At 35.1% G+C, this 22026-nt stretch overlaps 1 protein-coding gene across 5 annotated transcripts in view; it reads left to right on the forward strand.

The window, feature by feature from the left end:
• NUBPL (NUBP iron-sulfur cluster assembly factor, mitochondrial) overlaps positions 1–22026 on the forward strand; it is a 283831-nt gene that overhangs the window by 196597 nt on the left and 65208 nt on the right. For 2 of the 5 annotated variants that reach the window (XM_064570929.1, XM_064570930.1), the window contains exons 12-14: positions 1513–1571; positions 5942–6074; positions 16893–16979. In XM_064570929.1, the coding sequence (XP_064426999.1) occupies positions 1513–1571; positions 5942–5975 (93 nt within the window). In that variant the 3' untranslated portion in view covers positions 5976–6074; positions 16893–16979. Of the gene's footprint in view, positions 1–1512; positions 6075–16892; positions 16980–18143; positions 20118–22026 lie in introns of those variants that run through there. The other 3 variants (XM_064570931.1, XM_064570928.1, XM_064570932.1) reach the window with 3 other exon arrangements.

Raw genomic sequence — 22026 nt, forward strand, 5'->3', positions numbered from 1 at the left:
CCTGGGACCATGACCTGAGCCGAAGGCAGATGCTTAACAACTGAGCCACCCAGGCGCCCTGTGAAACCATTTTTTGGATAAAAGCATTATGATTAAAATTGCTTGTACTTTGGACTTACTGTTTAATATGTAGTAGAAGGATCTAGGCTTTGGAGTTAGGTGGACCCAGGTTTGAATGTTTTCCAACTTACTGACTTTGTGACCTTGAGCAAACAACTCCCAGTTGTTTGCTTTATCCAAGTTGAGTTGATGATGCTTGTTTTACATAAGTGAGATTACTTATGCAAAGTACTTGGTAGAGTAGGTACTTGATAAAAAAAATAAGGCTTTATTCATATTTTGAAAACTATTCTTTTTTTTTTTTTAATGAACTCATAGGTAAGATTTTAGCTCTTTTCTGGTAGAATAAAGCATAATTCAGCTGTTAGGGCTCAAGCATGGTTTTTAAAAGTGAAAATGTGTGAAACACACTTAAAACACTTCTTCAAGTCTGGGTAAATGAACCTCAAATAGTTCTTTTAGCATGCAGAGTCAGAGTTGGTCAGCCTAGGTTCAAAGACCAGCTCATCCTATATTAGCTGTAATGCTTTGGGTAAGACCACTCACCTTTCTGGTTCTTGGTTTCCTTATCTATAAAGTGGGGTTAGTGACAGAATTTATCCCTTAGGGTAGCTGTGAGTTTAAATGAAACAATACTTGGTAAATATTAAGCACTCAAGTAAATTTTAGCTATTATCAGTCATAGTAGATGTAGTTGTAGTGGTGGTGGTGGTGGTAGTATATTTATAACTCTTTAAGTATATAAATTAATGGTTTTAGAAGATCTTACTATTGTGTCTTACAGTTACTTTTTATAGATGAGATAGGGGAAATAAATAATATTTGCATTGCAATTATTTAAAACTTTTAAGATGCAAATGTCCTGAGCATTGTTCTGACTGGACCATGTAAGCATTGGCTTAGTTTGTGGCCCACAGTGGCTTGGGGGTTGCTCTTAGTATTTGGCTGCACTGGGGATCCCACAGGTGAAGAGTGTAACAACTGATCCCAGGAATTCTTGCCTGGTACCCAAAATTCAGCAGGTGAAGAAGCCTATGAGGCGCTCACTGCTGGTACTGGATGCCATTCTCAGAGAGATAAAGAAGATGCTTTCCGAAGATAAAGCTAACTCAAGATATCAATTTGTCAGAAGAGGAGGATATAATTTTTCTACAACTAGACTGGATTGCTGATTTGCTGACATGGGAATTAGAGCATAAAAACAGTGATTGCTGGTATTAAATATTTTTTCAGGAAGTCCCCTTCTAAGTGTTTGCCCCCGAAATAACCTGAAATCCTGTCTTCCCTGTCACACCTGCGGTGTATGCAACAGCATTCTCTCACTGCTGAATTTCCTCAGCTCACTCAGCCTTTTCACTCTTCAGTTCCAGAGACCGCTCTGGCAAATAGTTCGTGAGTCATTTGATGTCTGCTGGGGAGAAATACAGAACAAATGAGTCTCTTCTTTTCCAGGCCAAAGCTTACCTGAGGATTGCTGCAGAAGTGGTAAAAAGATTGCCACCACCTCTAGAGTGAGTTCCCCAGATGTTCTGGAAATTTACCTGGTGCTTAACAGTAAGACGACTTTTGGAAATAGCAGTGTGGTGATGAAACCTACAGGAATAATAGCAATCATAGTTGTTTTCTTGTATTTCTAAAGAAATGTCTTATTTTCGGATTTGATTTGCTAAGCAGTGACTCACAAATAAAATTTTCATACATCAATGCTAACTGCTACATTTAGGAATTTTTTTGAAAGCTGATGTGTACCAACTGCACAGAAATGTGTTTTATTTTAATGAACGACCCTTTGGGGAATCATGAGTTTGTGTTAGAAGCCCAGCCTTCCATTGAGGAAAGAACTGTGCTCTTTTGGGGGGATTACAGAGTTAGTCATTTAAAGGATTTACTAAATTTGTGTGCTGATGTAAGTATGACAACTCTCCATCAGTCAGTTTGGTCTAGATTTAAATCTTGCCTTGGACTATCTTGGACACATTCTTAATATAAATAAACCTCTGCTTCATCTGGACCAGGCTTTATCCTAGACTTACTGAATATAATCTGCAGGGGTGGGGCTGGGACATGTGTATTTTTAACAAGATTATACTGATTTTGATGATTCTGATTATGATGGAAATAGAATAATAGGTAACAATTTATGAAGTGTTTTCTTGTGTTATTATAGTTAATCTTCCATTCATATGAGTGGGGCACTGTTGTTGTCTCCACTTTATAGAAATGAGAAAACTGAGGTATGGGAGTGTTAAGTGTCTTGCTGAAGGTTACTGTTCCAGCAAGCGCTGGAACTGGAGTTTGAACTTGGGCACTGGGATACTGGATCCTTCCTTTTTTACACTAAAGAGTATTCATTTATTTCAAAAGAGAAATATGGTATTAAGCATTTCCCTCAAACTTACTGCACTGTGAAACCCTCCCCTCTCCCCTTATAGGAGCATTTCATGGAGTTCGTGTTTCAAATGGTACACTTTGAAAAACATTTATCTTGTCTAGTTGAGGCTCAGAGAAATTCAGGGGGCTTTCCAAGGTCAGGTAGCAAGATAGTTATAAAGCTGCAAGTACTTGTAAGAACCATTAGTTGATAAAGAAGCAGTCTATGACCTTTAGCAAATACCTTCACATCTTTTGCTTTGTCTCTGGCTTAAATAGCCAGAAAATTCGGCAAAGAGTTACCTGTCATTATAAACATGTTTTCACACACTTATGTTCACATAAAAAAAACTATGTGAGTGTTTATGGAGGTTTTGTTTGTAATAGCCAAAAGCAACGCAGAGTTTTTCAGTGGGCAAATAGTCAAACGAACTGTGATATATGCATACCATGGAATACTACTCAGCAGTGCAAAAGAACAAACTATGGATACGTGTAACAATGTGGATGAATTCCGGAGAATTATGCCGATGAAAAAGCCAGTCCTAAAATTTTTTATACCATATGGTTCTATTTATGGAACATTCTTGAAATAACAAAAATTATAGAAATGGAGAATAGATTAGTGGTTTTCAGAATTTAAGGGGGGAGGGTTGCAGGGAAGAGAATTATGTGTGGCTATAAAAGGGCAACATAAGGAATCCTTGTGATGATGGAAATGTGTTCTGTATTTTGACTGTGTCAGTGTCAATATCTTGGGAGCTATTGTACTATAGTTTTGCAAGTTGTTATTGGAGGAAATTGGGTAAAAGGGCACAATGGAATCTGCATTATTTCTTACAACTGCATGTGAATCTACAATTACCTCAAAATAAAAATAAAAGTTTAATTAAATAAAACAAACGTGCTACTGTGCCTGAACTGAAATGACTTGGGCCAAATTATCCATGCTAATTAAAATCATGAATAAAAGTATTTGTGAATACACAGTAATCAACCTTAATCACTGTGAGGAGGAAATGACTTTATATATATTTCTGTTTTTATCATTTTTTTGAGAGAAGGCTAATGTAAATAATCATTGAGCACTTCTAAATACCAAAAAGCAGGTACTTGAACCAGGCTTAACTTTACCTAGAAAAAGAATGATTTAAATAAGCTCCAGAGACACTAAAGGTTGTGTGCCAATTTAATACACCTCATAGAGAAATGGGAAAGATCATTTTTTTTCTCATAAATACATGACTTAGAAAAGAGCTACATGTAAAATCACCCTTGCCCACAAGTCTCTGCAGATGCTTCCAGGAAAGCCACTGAAAAGATGGTGGTTGGAGTATATATGCAGGTTCATAAGTAGAAGAAGAAAAAGTAGCTCTAAGAGCAAGAATGAAACTTGTTCTAAAATTTAGCCTATGGCAGCCTTTGCTAAGCTTCAAAGAGCTGACTTTAAAGATAGACTGTCAAGCACAGCTAGTCTGCCTGTTGTTAGGGGTAATATTTATTCCTTATTCTTCACATTTCCATAGAGTTTAGAGAATTTCCATTCCACTCTCCAGAAGGTGAAGACAAGCTGCCCCACCCCATGCCAGGGAAGGAGGAGAGACGCATCTCATGAGTAAATTTCTTCCTGTCTGCATTTCTTTGATTTTAGCCAAATCCTGAGCTTTCTGAGGCAGGCTACAGGGAAACCTGTCCATCTCTGCCTTGGACTTGGGTGGGCAAGTCCATCTAATTTCGGGGTTGGGCATTTGGTAGCCCACTATGGTCACATATCCTCTAATCCAGCTTTTTGTCAGTAATATAGTAATATTATTTACCTTTATCTGAATTCTGTGTATCTCAGTTCCAAACAGGGGAAGAAACCTCCCCCCCGCCAGTCACCACACTCCAAAAAACATACCAAATATCGTTCTAGAATCCTAGAAAATCAGAACCAAAGAGTACATTAGAGTTCAGATACTTGCATCTCTCCATTGGAAACACTTCTAATAAAAAAAATAAGTTCACCAATGGCCAGAAGCTTTCTGGGGGAGAGGAGGAGGTTATAATGAAGTATACTATATATATATATATATATATATATATATATATATATATATATATATACACACACACAGTAAAGCATGGGAGACATAAATATATAGGTCAGTTGTCTACAAAGTGGACACCTATGTAACTACCAACCAGGTAAGAAGTAAACCAATACCAACATCACAGAAGCTTCAGTATTTTCTCTCACAATTGCTTCCCTCTCCCCTTACAAAGTTAACCATATACTGATGTTATAAGACCTAAGCTTGTACCCTTCAACATTATAGTTTTGCCTATTTTTTGCAGTTTATATTAAATGGAATTATACAGTATTTTGCTGTATATTAATTGCTTTTATTTTGCCCTATATTAACTGCTCTGTCTTGTTTCTGAGCTCCACGTCTACTGTTGCATAAAGCAATTATTCATATTATTTGCTGTAGAATATTATGTTGTTGGAATATACCCAACTTGCCTGTTCCACTGTAGATGGATATTTGGATTGATTTCAATGTTTTATTCTTACAAATGGTGCTGCTCTGAGCATTCTTGTATATATTTTCTTGGTATTCCATACTTAAATTTCTGTTGAGTTATTTCTGGGAGTGGAATTATTGGTAGTTGTTTAGTGGTATCTCATTGTGGTTTTAACTTGCATTTCCCTGGTTATAAATGAAGTTGAGTACCTTTACATATATTTATTGGCTAATTAGGTTTCCTCTTTTGTGTGCTGTCCAGTCAAATCTCTTGACCATTTTTCTATTATGTTGTTGGAGTGTTTTATGAATCCTTGTCAGCTCTATGTTGCAGATGTCTTTCCCACTTTATTATGATTTGTCTTTCACTCTCCTAATGGTGTCCTTTTGACAATCAAATAATCTTAATTTTAACAAATTCAAATTATTTTACTTTATGATTATTGATTTTTGTGGAGTGCCCCAAGGTCATGAAGATATTATCCTGTATTAATTTCTAGAAGTTTTATCATTGTTTTGCCTTATACATTTAGTTCTACAATCCACCTGGAATTATTTTTTGGTTATTAGGTGAGGTAGCCTTTAAGTATTTTGTGTTTTGTTTTTTTTTTTCCTTGTGGTTATCTAATTGTCCACTGGGATTGTCTTTTTCCTCTACTTTTCTGCAGTACCACCTTTGTTGTAAATTAAATGTCTATGTTTCTATGGATCTGTTCTGGACTTCTATTCTGTCCCATTGGTTTATTTGTCTGCCTTTGCACCAGTAATTCACTGTTTTGTTTATCATCAGCTTATTGGTCTTCAAGAACGTTTTGGCAATTCTTGATTTTTTTCATTTTTATATAAATTTTAGGGCCAGCTTGTGACATTCAAAACAACAACAAACTACTAGAGAATCTCAATTTTGCTTAGGATGGAGAAGGCTAGGAAGAGCGTCATACTACCCTTTGAACAAGAAAAAACTGCATGATCTACAAAATCATAATTTTTCTTAAACCCACCAGAGATCCTAAGTTACATTGCAACCAGATCTTCTGAAATGTATGAAAAGACAGACCCCTTCAAGGAAAGACAGGATGCAAATATACCTTTGGCAAAACACAGAAGAAAGAGATGACAAACTCCTTAAAATAACAGGTAAGAAAAATCCAGTGAAAAATTTTAACAAATTGGTAAAAACTGAATGTGGGATAACAGAGAAATTAGAACCCCTGGAAGCTGTTAACGGGGGAGTTTGCATCCACTCATAGGCTTTTCTCTCTGGACCTCACAGGGTGCCTAAGAGAAGAATTGAGCATGGGGCAAGGGACTAGAGAAAGCCTTCTTGAGTAGTACAGGCCTGGAGAAGGAGAGTAGCTGATGCTTTAAGAAAAACACAAAACCTTGCCTGACTCTCCTTCCCTGTGGAACAAACACCAATAAGTCACTAGGGGAGGGTAGTAAAACTGTCCTCAGATGAAGACCCATTATGACTGCAGGAGAGGAAATAGGAAACCCCCCTAATCATGGGGGAGAACAGGAAGTCATCCTGACCCTGGCCACTAAAGGCATCGTATCACTGAGGGGAGGGTTGGTATCACTGAGAAAGCCCATTCACCAAGATTCAGGGACATAGGGCTTATCTGAGCTAAGGCTGGATCAAGACAACGGGGAATCCCCTGCCCCACAGCAAGCTAGCAAGCACTAAGTATCAAATATTAGCAGTGTCCACTGGTGGAGGAGAGGTAAAGACTATGAATAGAGAGGTCAAAAGCTAAGAGTAGAGCAACCCATCCTTCAAATTAAGCACAAGGTAATGCCAGAGGGATTTGAAGCCAGTGCTGTACTGAAGGTAACCATAACAATAAAACCTAAATAAGATGACTCCTGACTAAATTAACTCAGACCTGTACATTTTCTGACAAAAGAAGAGTCATGCACATTTTCAGCCATAAATACTATTTACCTCCATTTTTACTATTTTACACATGATGTCCAGCATTCATTGTAAACAATTATAAGACAACAGAACTAGAACAAATAATCCTAAAATTCTTAGAGAACCACAAGAGACCCTAAATAGCCAAAGCAACCTTGAGAAAGAAAAACAAAGCTGGAGGTATCACAATCCCAGATTTTAAGATACACTACAAAGTTACAGTAATCAAAACAGTATGGTACTAGCACAAAAAATAGTCACATAAGTCAATGGAACAGGATGTAAGAGCCCAGAAATAAATCCATACTTATATGGTCAATTCATCTATGATAACAAGGGGGAAAGAATATACAATGACAAAAAGTTTTTTTCAATAAATGGTGTTGGGAAAACTGGATCACTTTCTTACACATACATAAAAATAAACTCAAAATGGATTAATGACCTAAATGTGAGAACTGAAGCCATAAACTCCTAAAAGAAAATATAGGCAGTAATTTCTTGGACATTGGTCTTAGCAATATATTTATGGATGTGTCTCCTCAGACAGGAGGAGGCAAAAATAAATGGGACTACACCAAAATTAAAAGCTCTTGCATGGCAAAGGAAACTATCAAAAAACAAAAAAGCAACCTACCAAATGGGAGAAGATATTTGCAAATGATACATTCAATAAGAGATTAATATCCAAAACATAACAACACCAAAAATAAACAATCATTATAAAAAGGCCAAGGATCTGATTAGATACTTTTCCAAGAAGACTTAGAGATGGCCAACAGGCACATGAAAAGATGCTCAACATCACTAATCATCAGGGAAATGCAAATCAAAACCATAATAACTCACACCTGTCACAATGGCTAGTATCAAAAACACAAAAAATAAATGTTGGCAAGGATGTAGAGAAAAGGGAACCTTCATGCACAGTTGATGGGAATGTACATTGGTGCAGCCACCATGGAAAACAGTATGAGGTTCCTCAAAAAATTAAAAATAGAAATATCATACTATCCAATAATTCCACTACTGGGTATTTACCTTAAAAAAAAATGGAAACATTAACTTGAAAGGTACATGTACTGCTATGTTTATTGTAGCATTATTTATAATAGCCAAGATATAGAAGCAACCTAAGTGTCCCCTGATAGATGAATGGATAAAGAAGATGTGATGTAATGTGATGTGTGTGTATGTGTGTGTGTGATGGAATATTAGCCATAAAAAAGAATGAGATTTTTTTGCCATTTGTGACAACATGGATACACCTAGACGGTATTATGCTAAGTGAAATAAGTCATAGGAAGAAAAATACTATATAATTTTACTTATATGTGGAATCTGAAAAACAAAACAAATGAACAAACAAGAAAACAGAAACAGACTCATAGATACAAAGAAGGAACTGGTGATTTCTAGAGGGGAGTGTTGTGTAGGGGATGGGTGAAATAGGTAAAGGTAAGAGAAACAGACTTCCAGTTAATAAATAAGTCACAGAGATTAAAAGTACAGCATAGAGAATATAGTCAATAATATTGTAATAATTTTGTATGGTGACTACACTTATCATGATGAGCATTGAGTAATATATAGAATTGTTGGATCACCATGTTGTACCCCTAAAACTAATATAACATTGTATTTCAACTATACTAGAATAATTAAAAAAAACAATATTTAAAAATTATAGGACATAAAAAGCAAGAAAAATCAACCCTTTATCAAAAGACAAAGCACTCAACAGAACCAGACACAAAGATGACTCAGATGACTCAGATGTTTGTACTATCAAATAAGGAATGTCTATGATTAATATGTTAAAAGGTCTAATGGAAAATGTGGACAACATGCTTGAGCACATGGGGAATTTCACAGATAGATGGAAACCATAAGAACAAATAAAATAGAAATGCTGGAAGAAAAAAACAGTAACAGATCAAGAATGCCTTTGGGCTCATCAGTAAAACTTGACAGATGAAGAAAGAATCAGTGAACTTGGATATAGGGAGATAGGAACTACCCAAATTGAAGGACAAGAATAAAGTTACACACACACATATGTGCACATGCACAAGCAAGAGCTGGGAATAAATTGGCATCTCAGAAGAAGAAAGGAACACTGGGACAGACAAAATATTTAAAGAGATAACTGCTAAGAATTCTCTTGATAAAATGGGAGGTATCAAACTGGAAAATTCACAGAACTCAGAAGGCTCCAAGTGGGATTTTTAAAAACAAATAACAGATTGAAACTGCTGGAAAAACAAAGATAAAAAGAAAATCTTGAAGGCAGTAAATGGAAAAATTCACATTACATACAGATAACAAAAATATGAATTACAGTAGACCTGCCCTATGTAAGGCATGTAACAATGGAAGGACATTAATAAAGTACTGAGATTTTAAAAACTGCCAATCCAGAATCCTATGCCAGTGAAAATAACATTCAAAAAGGAAAAACTTGGGGCACCTGGGTAGCTGAGTTGATGAAGCATCCAACTCTTGGTTTCGGTTCAGATCATGATCTCATGGGTGTGGGATCTAGCCTGTGTCAGATTCCGTGGTCAGCAAAGAGTCTGCTTGAAGATTCTCTCCCTCTGCCCTTCTCCCTACTCACGCTGTCTCTCACTCAAATAAATGAATCTTAAAAAAAAAAAAAAAAAAAGGAAAAACTTCTTTTTTTTTTACAAAAGCTGAGGGAATTCATTAATAGACTATACTACAATAAATGCTGTAGGAAATTCATCAGGCAGAGGGACTAGAACACCAGATGGAAACTGATCTATACAAAGAACTGAAGATCTCTGAAAACGGTTAAAATAAAAATAAACATAAAAAGTACTTATTGTCTTGAGGCATCTGGGTACCTTAGTTAAGCATCTGCCTTTGGCTCATGTCATGATCCTGGGGTCTTGGGATTGAGTCCCGCGTCAGGCTCCCTGCTCAGCTGAAAGCCTGCTTCTCCCTCTCCCTCTGCCCCTCTCCCCAGCTTGTGCTCTCTGTCTGTCAAATAAATAAATAAGATCTTTTTAAAAAGTACTTATTATCTTATTTTTAATCATCCTTAAAGACAATTGTCTAAATACAAAATAATAGCAATATATTGTGGATTTATAATACATATAAAAATAAAATATATGAAAACACAAAAGATGAGGGGGATATATTTGGAGTATACTGCTGTAAGATTCTTATACTATATGAGAAAAAGTATAATACTATTTGAAGTATTAATTAAAGCCAAACACTATAAATTTTAAACAATTACTAACCTTTTTTTTAAAAATGGGGTTAAGTGGGTGCCTGGGTGGCTCAGTTGTTGAGCGTCTGCCTTCGGCTCAGGTCATGATCTCAGGGTCCTGGGATCGAGTCCCACATCGGGCTCCCTGCTCGGCAAGAAGCCTGCTTCTCCCTCTCCCATTCCCCCTGCTTGTGTTCCTGCTCTCGCTATCTCTCTCTGTCAAATAAATAAATAAAATCTTTAAAAAAAAAAATGGGGTTAAGTAATAAACCAGTAATGGAGATAAAATTGAATCGTAAATCTTTAACCCAAAAGCAAGCAGAAGTAGAAAGTATAAAAGGAACAAAGAGCAGATAGAACAAATAGAAAACAGTTTGCAAGATGGCAGATTTTTATCTAAACATATGGATAACTACAATGAATGAAAATGTTCAAAACATACAAATTAAAAGATTATCAGATTGGATAAAACAAGATCCTACTATATATTGTCTAAAAGAAATCCATTTTAAATATAAAGATACAAATAGGCCAAAAGTAAAAGATGGAAAAAACATATATTGTAAACATTAATCTAAAGAAAAGTAGAATGGCTATAGTTTTATCACACACGGTAGACCTCAGAACAAGGCACAGTACCAGGACTGAAAATCCATATTACATAATGATAAAGGTGTTAAGTAGCCAAGAAGATGTAACAATCCTAAATATGTGTCCACCTAACAAAATAACTTTGAAATATAGGAAGCAAAATTGATGAAACTAGAAAGTAAAAACAGACAAACCCATAGTCACAGAGATTCCAACACTCCTCTCTCAGTAATTGATGGAACAAGGACAGAAAGTATTAGAAGACCTACACCAATGATCAACATTTATAGACCACTTCTCCTCAAAACAACAGAATATATATTATTTTTAAGGGCACAGGGACATTCACCAAAATTTCCATATTCTGGGTCATAAAACATACATCAACATTTAAAATAACTAAAATCATATAAAACATGTTCTCTTACCATAAGAATTAAAGAAACCTCCAAGTGTTTGGAAATAAAGTAATTCTAAACTACCCATATGTCAAAAAGGAAGGAACAAGGGAAATTGTTAACAAACATCAAATCAGTAACAAAATATTTTGGCCGAATGGAAAGGGAAATAAAACATCAAAATTTGTTGTATGCACCTGAAATAGTGCTTACAGGAATACTTATAGCATTAAATGCTTACACTAGAGAAGAAGAAATCTATCAATGAAATAATCTTATCTATTAAGAACCTGGAGATAGAAGAATAAGTTAAACCAAAACAAACAGAAAAAGGAAGCAACAAATGAAATTGAGAAGAAAAGCAGTAGAGAAAATCAGTGAAATCAAAAGCTGGTGTTTTGAAAAGTGAACAAAACTGACAAACCAGTAGCCAGACTCATTTAGAGGAGAGACAGTCAGACTTAAATTACCAACGTTACAAATGAAAGAGGGGTTATTACTAAGATCCTACAGACATTAAAAGTACAATAAGAGCTATTACAAACAATTTTATGCCCATAAAATTCACAACTCAGTTGAAATAGATTCCTTGAAAAATACTACTAAAGCTTATTCAAGAAGTAGATAACCTGAATAGTCATAAATTATGTAAAGAAATGTAATTTGTAGTTAAGAATCAACAAAGTAACCCCCAGCCCTGGATGTCATCACTGGAAAAATATATACCAGCATTTATGGAAGAAATAATGCTAGTTCTGTAGAAACTCTTCCAGAAGACAGAAGAGGAGGGAGCACTTCCTACCTCATTTTTTGAAGCTAGCATTACCCTGATAACTAAACCAAAGACAGTACAAGGAGACTACAGATAAACATTCCTCATAACCATAGATACTAATTATTAAGCATAATATTATTTAATTGAATCCATCATGTATAAAAAGAATAACACATTGTGACCAAGAGGTCATTATCCTGGGAATGCAGGGTTGCTTAAACATTTGAAAATAAATCAGTGTAAATAACAGATTAAAGAACAGACTAAAGAAGAAACACCATATATTTATCCTAATAGATGCATAAAAAGCAAATGACAAAGTTAGCATTTATTTATGATAACAATTCTCAGCAAGGAAGGAATAAAAGACAACATTTTTAACCTGATAGTATCTACAAAAAAATTTACAGCTAATATCATAACTAATGGTGAAACCCTACTTTCCTTCTAAGATTGGGACCAAGGCAAGGTTGTCTAAGCTCACCACTTTTATTCAATATCATACTGGAGGTTTTATCAGTGCAATAGAAAAAGAAATAAAAGCATATAGATTGGAAAGGAAGAAATATAACTGTCTTCATTCACAGATGACATGATTGTCTATGGAAAAAAATCCCCCAAAATAGACAAAAAAGTAACTAGAACAAAGAAGTCAATTTAGCAGAGTTGCAGTATACAAGGTTAGTATACAAAAATCTATTTTATTCCTATATACTAGCAATGAATGATGGGAAGTTGAAAAAAAGTGCAGTTTATAATAGCACAAAAAACAAATATTTAGATATAAATCTAATAAGATGTGGACAAAGGCAAAACACTAATAAATCAAAGAAACGTATAAATGGTGAGTGATCACATTCATGGTTTGGAATACTTAATATTGTTAAGACATCTGTTCTCCTCAGATGGAACTATATCCAAGGCAATTCCAATCAGAATCCCAGGAGACTCTCTTGCTGAAGTTGACAACTTGAGTCTCAAATTTATATGGAAATAAAGAGGGTCTAGGGTAGTGAAAACAGTTTTGAAAAAAGATTAAAGTCAGAGGACATACGTTACCTGATTTCGAGACTTTTTATAAAGCTACAGTAATCAAGACATTGTGGTTTTGGTGTACAGATAGATGTGTAGATCCATGGAACAGAATAGAGAGTTTATAAATAGACATAAACTGGTATGATAACTTGATTTTCAATAAAGGTGCTGAGGCAATTCAATGAGGAATGGATAATCTTTTCAGCAACTATTCTCTAACAATGAGACAATCTTTTGCAAAGAAATAAAACTTTATATCTACATATCTACAAATTAAAATGGATCATACACCTAAATACAAAATCTAAAACTATGAAACTTCTAGAAGGAAAATATAGGAGAAAACCTTCATAATCTTAAGTTAGGCAAAGATTTCTTAAATAGGACATAGAAAAATCACTATAAAACTATAAAAGAAAAGGTTAAATGGTACTTTATAAAAATTAAAACAAGTGTTTAAAAACAGTTAAGAAAAGACAATTTTCAAACTTCAGAGAAAACATAAAACATATCTGACAAAGAATTTGTATCTAAACTATATAAAGAACTCTTACAATCCATTAGAAAGACCAAAGAAAAATCCCTAATTTTAAAATGGGCAAAGGATTTGACTAGAGACTTCACGAAGAAAAAGATACCACTGAAAAATAACGTGAAAAGTGCTCAACATCTTTAGTCACTAGGAAAATGCCAAAAAAGTCACCAATACAAAACAAAACCCCACAATGAGATATCACTACACAGCCAGTGAAAAAGACTGACCACACCAACTCTTGGTGTTGATATGGATCTACTGGAATTCTGTCTCATACACTGTTGATGGAAATGTAAAATGGTACATTTACATTTGGAAAGCAATATGTCATATTCTAAAAGAGTTAAACATGCACTAACATACAATCTAACTATTCTCCTGCATATTTACCCAAGAGAAACAAAACATATATCCCCTGAAGACTTATCTATAAATAAATATTCCTACCAATTTTGTTTATAATATCCAAAAGCTGGAAACAACTCATACGTGTACCATATGGTGAACAGACACACCAGATTTGCTCTATCTATGCAGTAGAGTACTTCATAGAAACAAATGGAATGAATTATTGATACAATATTAATAAATCAATGCTGAGTGAAAGTGGTAGACAAAAAAAGTGGAACCTGTATAATTCCATTTATTTTTTTTTTAAAGATCTTATTTATTTGTTTGTTTGAGAGAGAGAGTGTGAGCCGGTGGAGGAACAGAGGGATAGGGACAAGCAGACCCCTCACTGAGCATGGAACCCCACACAGGGTTCCATCCCACGACCCTGAGATCACAACCTGAGCAGAAACCAAGAGTCCCACGCTCAACCGACTCCACCACCCAGGCACCCCTGTATAATTCCATTTATATAATTTCTAGAAAATGCATACTTAACTACTTGAAAAGTGAATCAGTGGTTGCCTAGGGATGGGTGTTGGGAGAGAAAGGGATGGAGAGAGGGAAGGATTAAAAAGGAAATAAGGAAACTTTGGGAAGTGATAGAGATGTTCAATAACTTGATTATAGTGAGGTTTTACAGTATATACTGTGGCCAAAACCAATCAACTTGTATACTTTAAATATGTGCAGTTTGGGGCATCTGGGTGATTCAGTTGGTTGAGCGGCAGACTCTTAGTTTTGGCTCAGGTCATGCTTTCAGGGTCATGAGATTGAGCTCTGTGCTCAGCGGGGAGCCTGCTTGAGATTCTATCTCTCCCTCTGTCCCTCCTCCTGCCTACATGCCCTTTTCTCTCTCTCTCTCTCAAACAAATAAATATTTAATAAATAAATAAATATGTGCAGTTTACTGTGCATCAGTTATATCAGAATAAAGTTATAAAAAAAGAATGATGCAGTAATGAATTGCTTTCTGATATTGGATTATACTTTTTAGAATAGTATTTTTATAAAAAGATAACCCTTTTCAAATGCCTAACATGTCACAATTCCATGTATGGTTATTTTCAAATCCCTTTTTCTTTTGACTCTCATTTTTTTTTTTCTATCTAAAAAAGCTTATTGAAAACTAGATGAACATTCTCTCTTGAGCTATTTTGAATGACTATTGATGTTTAGATTTCGGGTTGAAACTTGAAGGATAATCAATTCAATTACTTGCTTTCTTTCCTTTCTTCTGCCATATCCTATTGTGTGATCTGAAGCAGCAAATTGTTTTCACATTTAGAACTATTTTTAAATAATTTGGCTTAAAGTTTCCATGGAGTACAATGACAATAGAACTTGGTCATAGACCACTTTCCTAATCAGAAACCTTTACTTAAATAACATTTAAATCCAATCTTCAGTGTAAAGCATATCAGTGCTTTGAAAATCTTGTTAAACTCTGAAATTGAATGACCTATATAAATAATGATGTGCTATACTTCCAACTTATTAATTGAAAAGTAGCTGACTTTTATCCCCAAGAATGTCAGGTTTATAACAACAGATAAGTTGGCTAATACATAAAAGATGTTTAATACAAAAAAGAATACCCTTTAATAAAAAAAGACGAAAAGTGGTCATTTAGTTGAAGATTTTTTCAAACTACTTTCTTGTTCTTTATTATTTGTAGTCTTATATAGATATTTTTAAGTTTCATAGTTGTTGGTTTTTATTTCAGCTCATTCATACCCTATGCCTTCGCTAATTTTTATACTATTGCAAATTAGTTTGGGCCTTTACAGCAACATTAGTTGTCTTCTACAAAGTGAATATATCAAGCAATAATGATTTTTAATTTTTATTATTTTAATTGAGAAGTAAAATAAGAACAATAAATTATCTTCAACTATATCTGTTTCAGGCATTAGAAGAGATTTTGAAGAATATGGGTGTTGCTGCTGTTGAACTGTTGTTTAAACATTATTTCTCACACTGTGCCTAATGGATTTAATTATGGTTCACACACTTGTTTCTTTATCATCTCTTCAGATGGAGAGCTATATAGATACATTGTAAACTACTACAAGAACATGTTATTAGGCTGTCTCTGCTGATGAAGGAATTTTCAAATTAAGTTGTAAAAGTCCCTTGCAAATGAATTCCATTAAGCATTGGCTTTCTCTTGTAGTTCACTAATCATAGTTACCCCACCTACATCAAGTACAAAAGCAAGACAACATATCCAAATAAAAAGACCTTATTGTGACTGGACCCAAAGGTTGGCAACGGTGATTAGTCTAAAATCCATTTAACATGGAAAAGAGCCCATCAAAAATATTTCTTTAACTCTTTTGTAGTCCATAGTTGCCCTAGGAAGCTCATACTTTAATTGAGGACAATAAATTATCACAAATAAAATTTAAAACTAATAAGAGCCAAACTCTGACTTTAAGTACATTAGTAGTTTTAGGGAACTGGATTGGAGAAAGATCTGCAATCAGGTTTGAAGAATAGGTGGTTTAATATGAGGAAATAATATGAGCAAGGATGGGGTATAAGTGGGCTGACTGTGGTTTACAAGAGAGAGCTTTAGAAAAACTAGCCTATTTAGAGATGTAGTTTCCTATTTGGAAGTAATGGATAATAGGCTGGAAAACTAATCAGATTACAGTGGGCCTTAAATGACATGAAGTGCAGATTGACCTTGACACAATAGGCAGTCATAAGATTTTTTAAAAATTATTTTTTATTTGTAATACGTGGCTTCCAGACAAAATGTAAAAGGTATAAAAAGGCATTACATGAAAAATAATTGTCCTTTTTAATAAAGCTTAACAATCTGACTGAAATATCTGTATGAAGAACAAAGATGCAAGAATAGCTGAGAAAGTCCTGTTTAAGAAAATAAGAAGGAAGAAGAGGAGGAGGAGGAGGAAAGCAACTTGCCTTACCAGATATCAAAACTTACTATGAATTTATAGTAATTAAGACAGTTTGTTGTTAACACAAGAATAGAAAATAAGAGAGCCCAGAAACAGTCTGTACATATTTGAACACTTGACTTATGACAAAATGGTATTGCAGATGGGGGAAACAGTGCTGGGACAACTGGTTATCTATATGGAAAAGAATGGATCCCTTCCTCATGCCATATAAAATCAACTTTAAAAGGTAAAATTATTTTTTTAAATTTTATTTTATTATGTTAGTCACCATACAATACATCATTAGTTTTTGATGCAGTGATCCACGATTCATTGTTTTCATATAACACCCAGTAAAGGTAAAATTATAAACTTTTGAAGAAAATATGGGACCTTTGTGACCTTAGGGGGAAGAATCTCTTATACAAACAACCCTAATCATAAAAGAGAAGATTGATAAATTTGGCTGCATTAAAATTAAGAATGTCTCTTCAGTAGAAGACATATAGAAAATGAGATAAACCATAAACTGAGAGAACATATTGCAGCACCTATAATTAGTTATTTGGAATAATGCAAGAACAACTTACAAATAAATAAGGAAAAAAAGGGTGACCTAATTGAAAATTGGGCAATACAAACAAAACAGGTATTTCACAGGAGAGAAAATATGAATGTCCAATAAACAAAAGAAGCTCAATCCCAGTAGTAATCAAGAAAATACAAATCAAAACCAATGAGATGCCACTGTGTATGCACTGGGTTGTAAAAATTAAGTCTTACAAAAAGTGTTGAAAGGCATGTGTCTTAGACATTGCTGGTAAAGTGGTAAACAACCACTCTGGAGAACACATTGTTATAATATTACAGTCACATAACTTACTACTCTGCTCTGGGTGTTTCCTAGTATTTCTTGCACATGTGCACCAGAATACACGTATGAGAATGTTCATAGCAGTGCTATTCAGAGTAGCAAAAATCTGCAAATAACCCAAATGTCCAGAAACAAAAGAGTGGATAAATTCCTTGTAGTATAGTCACACAGTAGAATATTATGCAGGAGTGATAATGAACTGCAGCTCTTTATAAAAATGGATAATCTTAGAAACATAATGTGTGAAAATGGCAAGTTATGGAAGACTATAGTATACCATTTTATAAAGTTCAAAAAACCTCAAGTAATATATGATAATAGTCATATGTACATGTGATTAAATTTTCCTAAAAACCTGTGGGTAACTGTTACTTCTAGGGTGTCAGTGGGGGATGAGGCAGGAAAGGAACACAAAGATAGCTACAGTTTTGGTAAACTAGTTTTTTTTTGTTTTTTTAAGTTGGGAGGGTGAGTGGATGAGAGCGGTCATAGATATTTTTTTAATTCTTAGCTCACTTGTACTTTTTTTTTTTTTAGAGAAAGAGAGAGAGAAAAGGGGAGAGTGAGAGAATCTCAAGCAGGCTCCATGCCCAGTATGGAGCCCGACACAGGGCTTGATCTCATGACCCTGAGATCATGACCTGAGCTGAAATCAAGAGTCAGACGCTTAACCAACTGAGCCACCCATGTGCCCCACTTGTACAAATTCTTTGTATGAAATATAACCTTAAAAATTATAATTTGGAGAAAAAAATATATTTTCTCCTTCTACTCACTCAACCACCCATTTTCCTTCCACAGAGACTTAAATAAATTGTAGAGCAGCCATACAATAGAGTACAAAGCAGCTATTATAAAAGAACAAAGCAACACTATATATTCTGAATGGGATGACGACTGGATTATATTGTTAAAAGAAGTGTTAAAAGAAATCTCTAAAAAATATGAAGTTCTTCCTGATTTACCCTACATAAACCACTTTTTGACCTTTCATCCTGAGAAGGATTTAATTGATAAGTCTTCTATGAGATTATAAAAATGTTGGTCTGCTAATGTGCCCTATGTAGCAATGCCAAAAATACCCTCCTAACTGGGTATTCTAAGAGAAAATATTTTTAAGGCAGAAAGTAGATTTCACAGGATTTATTCTTTAGATACCTGTAATTAAATTTAGTTAAAACATTATAAACCTTTTCTCCTACCCAGTTACATTATGATATGAATTTTTTCATATGCATTATATCTGCAGTTATGAATTGTTGATTTTTCTGAAATTGTCCCATCAATTATTGACATGCCCATATTTTTACTTGGTTTTAGTAAAATCTGCCGGCAACTTAAAATAAAATTGTCCCATCCCTTCTCTTCTTTCCTCAGTCCCTCCCCCCCCCATCCCTTCTTTCTTCTGTACCTCCTGCCCTCATTACTCTCCTTGCAGTTGCCCTTTTTGCCAAAATGAAGCCCGGGGCTAGTTGTGTGCAGACAATATTGTTTGTAGTGTTATGTGTGTGGCTCTGCTGTCCTGTTTTCCTGCACCTCGGATGGAGTTGTCCCTCTTGCCAGTATGAACTAATTACTTCTTGAAGTCCCTGAGTCTTTGAACATCTGTTGTCCTTTACGTCATCTAAGGGACTCAGAAAAGATCCACTTGAAGTTTTTTTCTCTAATACCACAGGGATTTTCTAAAATTTGTGTTATTTCCTGTGGCCCAGAGATTGTTTCATTTTCCTACAAGAGGAGGAAAAAAAGGGATCTAAATGCTTCCTGTGATTGCATAAAGTTTATTTTAGGAACTAAAATCTGGACTTTTTCCCCCCACTATTACATCCTATTTTCCTTGCTCAAGATTTATAGGGAATGTTAGGTCATGTTTGCGCCTTTGTAGCAAAGAAGTGTTTTCTTCTACCGACTAGAAAGTTTTAAAGTAAATATTCTGTGACCCTTTAGTTCAGATTCCAGGCTCAATGTGTTTTTGGAAGAGGAAAAAACATGGCTCTGAACCTAGGTCCTTACTCCTTAATTAGCTTTCAGACTGTTGCTTGGAATACTTAACATTATTTAGTCTCCCTCCACACTAACCAATTTTTATACCTCGTGTGCGTAAAATCACTAACAAGGAAAAATATCAAAACATTTCATTAGTTTATGTCTTTTGTGATGAGAGAAAAGTTTTTACTGTCTTGAATTAGCGACTAATTGTTTTCTGTTGAATCACGGAGATTTCTATCCTTTCTGAGGAGGAATTTTTGTATAAACAAGATTTTTCTATCTGTCTAAGGCTTCCAGTTAATTACATTTTGCAAGGAATATAAAAAATGGAGATTCATTATAATCACTTCCTGTTAGTAGAGAATAAGACACAGGAGCTATTTAGTCAAGTTGCTTTTTTTATAAAATGAAGTACTGGAAAGAGAGAAAAATCTGCCATCTAAGCATTTCATCTGGAACCTGTATAATCCACTTTTATTTCTGAATGGTGGCTTTATTGCCATGCTCTTTAGAACACTTTAGTGTCCTGAGCTTTTAGAAACAAGTGTGGATGTGACTTGCTTGTACATTTTCTAAGAGCATATTTTCCAAATGCAGAATAGGTGCTGCCACTTCAGTTTTGGTTTCACTTCTCAATTCTGTTAATAAAAATCCCTGTTGCAAACTAATTTTCCTTGACAGTTCATAGCAACCTTAATATGTTATTATTTTCAGCAGTAATTGAAGGAGTTACCAATTCCCATGTAAATAAGAGCATTAGTTACCATCTTCAAAATTGGTTTGAGGAAGGAGGTGAGGGTTGATTTCCTGATGATATAAGAGAGCAAACTATAGGGGGAAATCTCCTTTGGTATAGTTAATTTATCTGTGCTGGAGGAAGCCTGGGTGGCTCAGTCGGTTAAGCGTTTGCCTTCGGCTCAAGTCATGATCCCAGGATCCTGGGATTGAGTCCTGCATCGGGCTCCCTGCTCAGTGAAGGAGTCTGCTTCTCCCTCTCCCTCTGCCCCTTCTCCCTGCTTGTGCTTGTTCTCTCTGTCTCAAAAATAAATAAAATCTTTAAAAAAAATTATCTCTCCTGGAATGTGCCATACTAATACGAATTTTTTTCCCTCTATTATTTTCATATATTGGTAAGCCTAAGGTACGCATTTTTTTTTTCAGGTGGAAGAAACAGGTTTGGAAAGTTTAATAAACTTACCTATGTAAGACTGTCAAAGGAAAATATACCCAAAGAAACTCAGGAATCATGATAGGCTTTTATTAGCTGAAACAGTCCACAGTATTAAGTGGATGTCAACTGATGTAAGATTCTATTCATATTACCCTACGTTATCCATCAGAATTTCTTTGCTTTACTCACTGAAAACCTCGATATGAATTTGAAGGGAAATTTTAATTCAAACGCAATTATTCCAGATAAGTTAGAATAAATGTAAGTGGCATCCTTGTTGAGCTAAATATTAATGAAGAATGTCACTTTGACTCATTTTTTTTTTTTTAAAGATTTTATTTATTAATTTGACAGAGACAGAGATAGTGAGAGCAGGAACACAAGCAGCGGGATGGGGAGAGGGAGAAGCAGGCTTCCCCCTGAGGAGGGAGCCTGATGTGGGACTCGATCCCAGGACCCTGGGATCATGACCTGAGCCGAAGGCAGACGCTTAACGACTGAGCCACCCAGGCGCCCAGACTCATTTTTTTAATTCACTTACTCTTTCTCTCTTCTGAAAGATTTGTTTTATTTTATGGCTTTAAAGAAATATTGCTTTCTCCCAACTCCATTGCTCTGGCTTTTAAAAAATAATGATTGAGGGAAGCACTCAAGAGAGGTTGGCATCTGGGAGGAATAAGGATTGTGCCTCCGGTTTCCCCACCATGGACGGTGGTGGGGAGGAACTGTGCAGTGCTTGAAGTGATTAAATTTCCTGGGCCATCTGGTCATCAGGAAAAGGCTGTGTTTTCAATTTCACTGTGAATGAGGAGAAGCTTATTAAGGAAGGAGAGCATTTAGTCTAAGGAAAATAGAAATCATACTTATTTCTACCACTAAGAGCTTCAGCCTCCTTAATTGTAGAAAGAAGGGTCACTTGTGGGAAACTCTGACCATCTAATAATGCTGTTGTCTGAGTTACTGGGGGGACTTGAAGGATGGTCTGGGAAGGTGAGTGAACACACAAGGGTAGTCACTTAGAATGGAGTCACTCCAGTCCCCTAAAGTCTCTCCCCAGCCCCATACAGTCTTTATGGAAGGAAGAAAATGAGCAAAAGGGGTTAAATTTTTCTCAGGCCAAGGAAAGAACTCAGAGTTCCTTGTTCCTTAAAGTTTACTGCCAGAGTCTCTGATCCAGATATCTGTTGGAAAGCCATGAATCAAGTGTAATTGATTAACATCCATCCACTCTTCTATTTATTGAACCACCTCATGCTTTAA

This window comes from Mirounga angustirostris, unplaced genomic scaffold (genome assembly GCF_029215605.1).
Source record: "Mirounga angustirostris isolate CCGP_5_RB_7025 unplaced genomic scaffold, mMirAng1.0.hap1 SCAF_9, whole genome shotgun sequence".
Classification (NCBI taxonomy): domain Eukaryota; kingdom Metazoa; phylum Chordata; class Mammalia; order Carnivora; family Phocidae; genus Mirounga; species Mirounga angustirostris.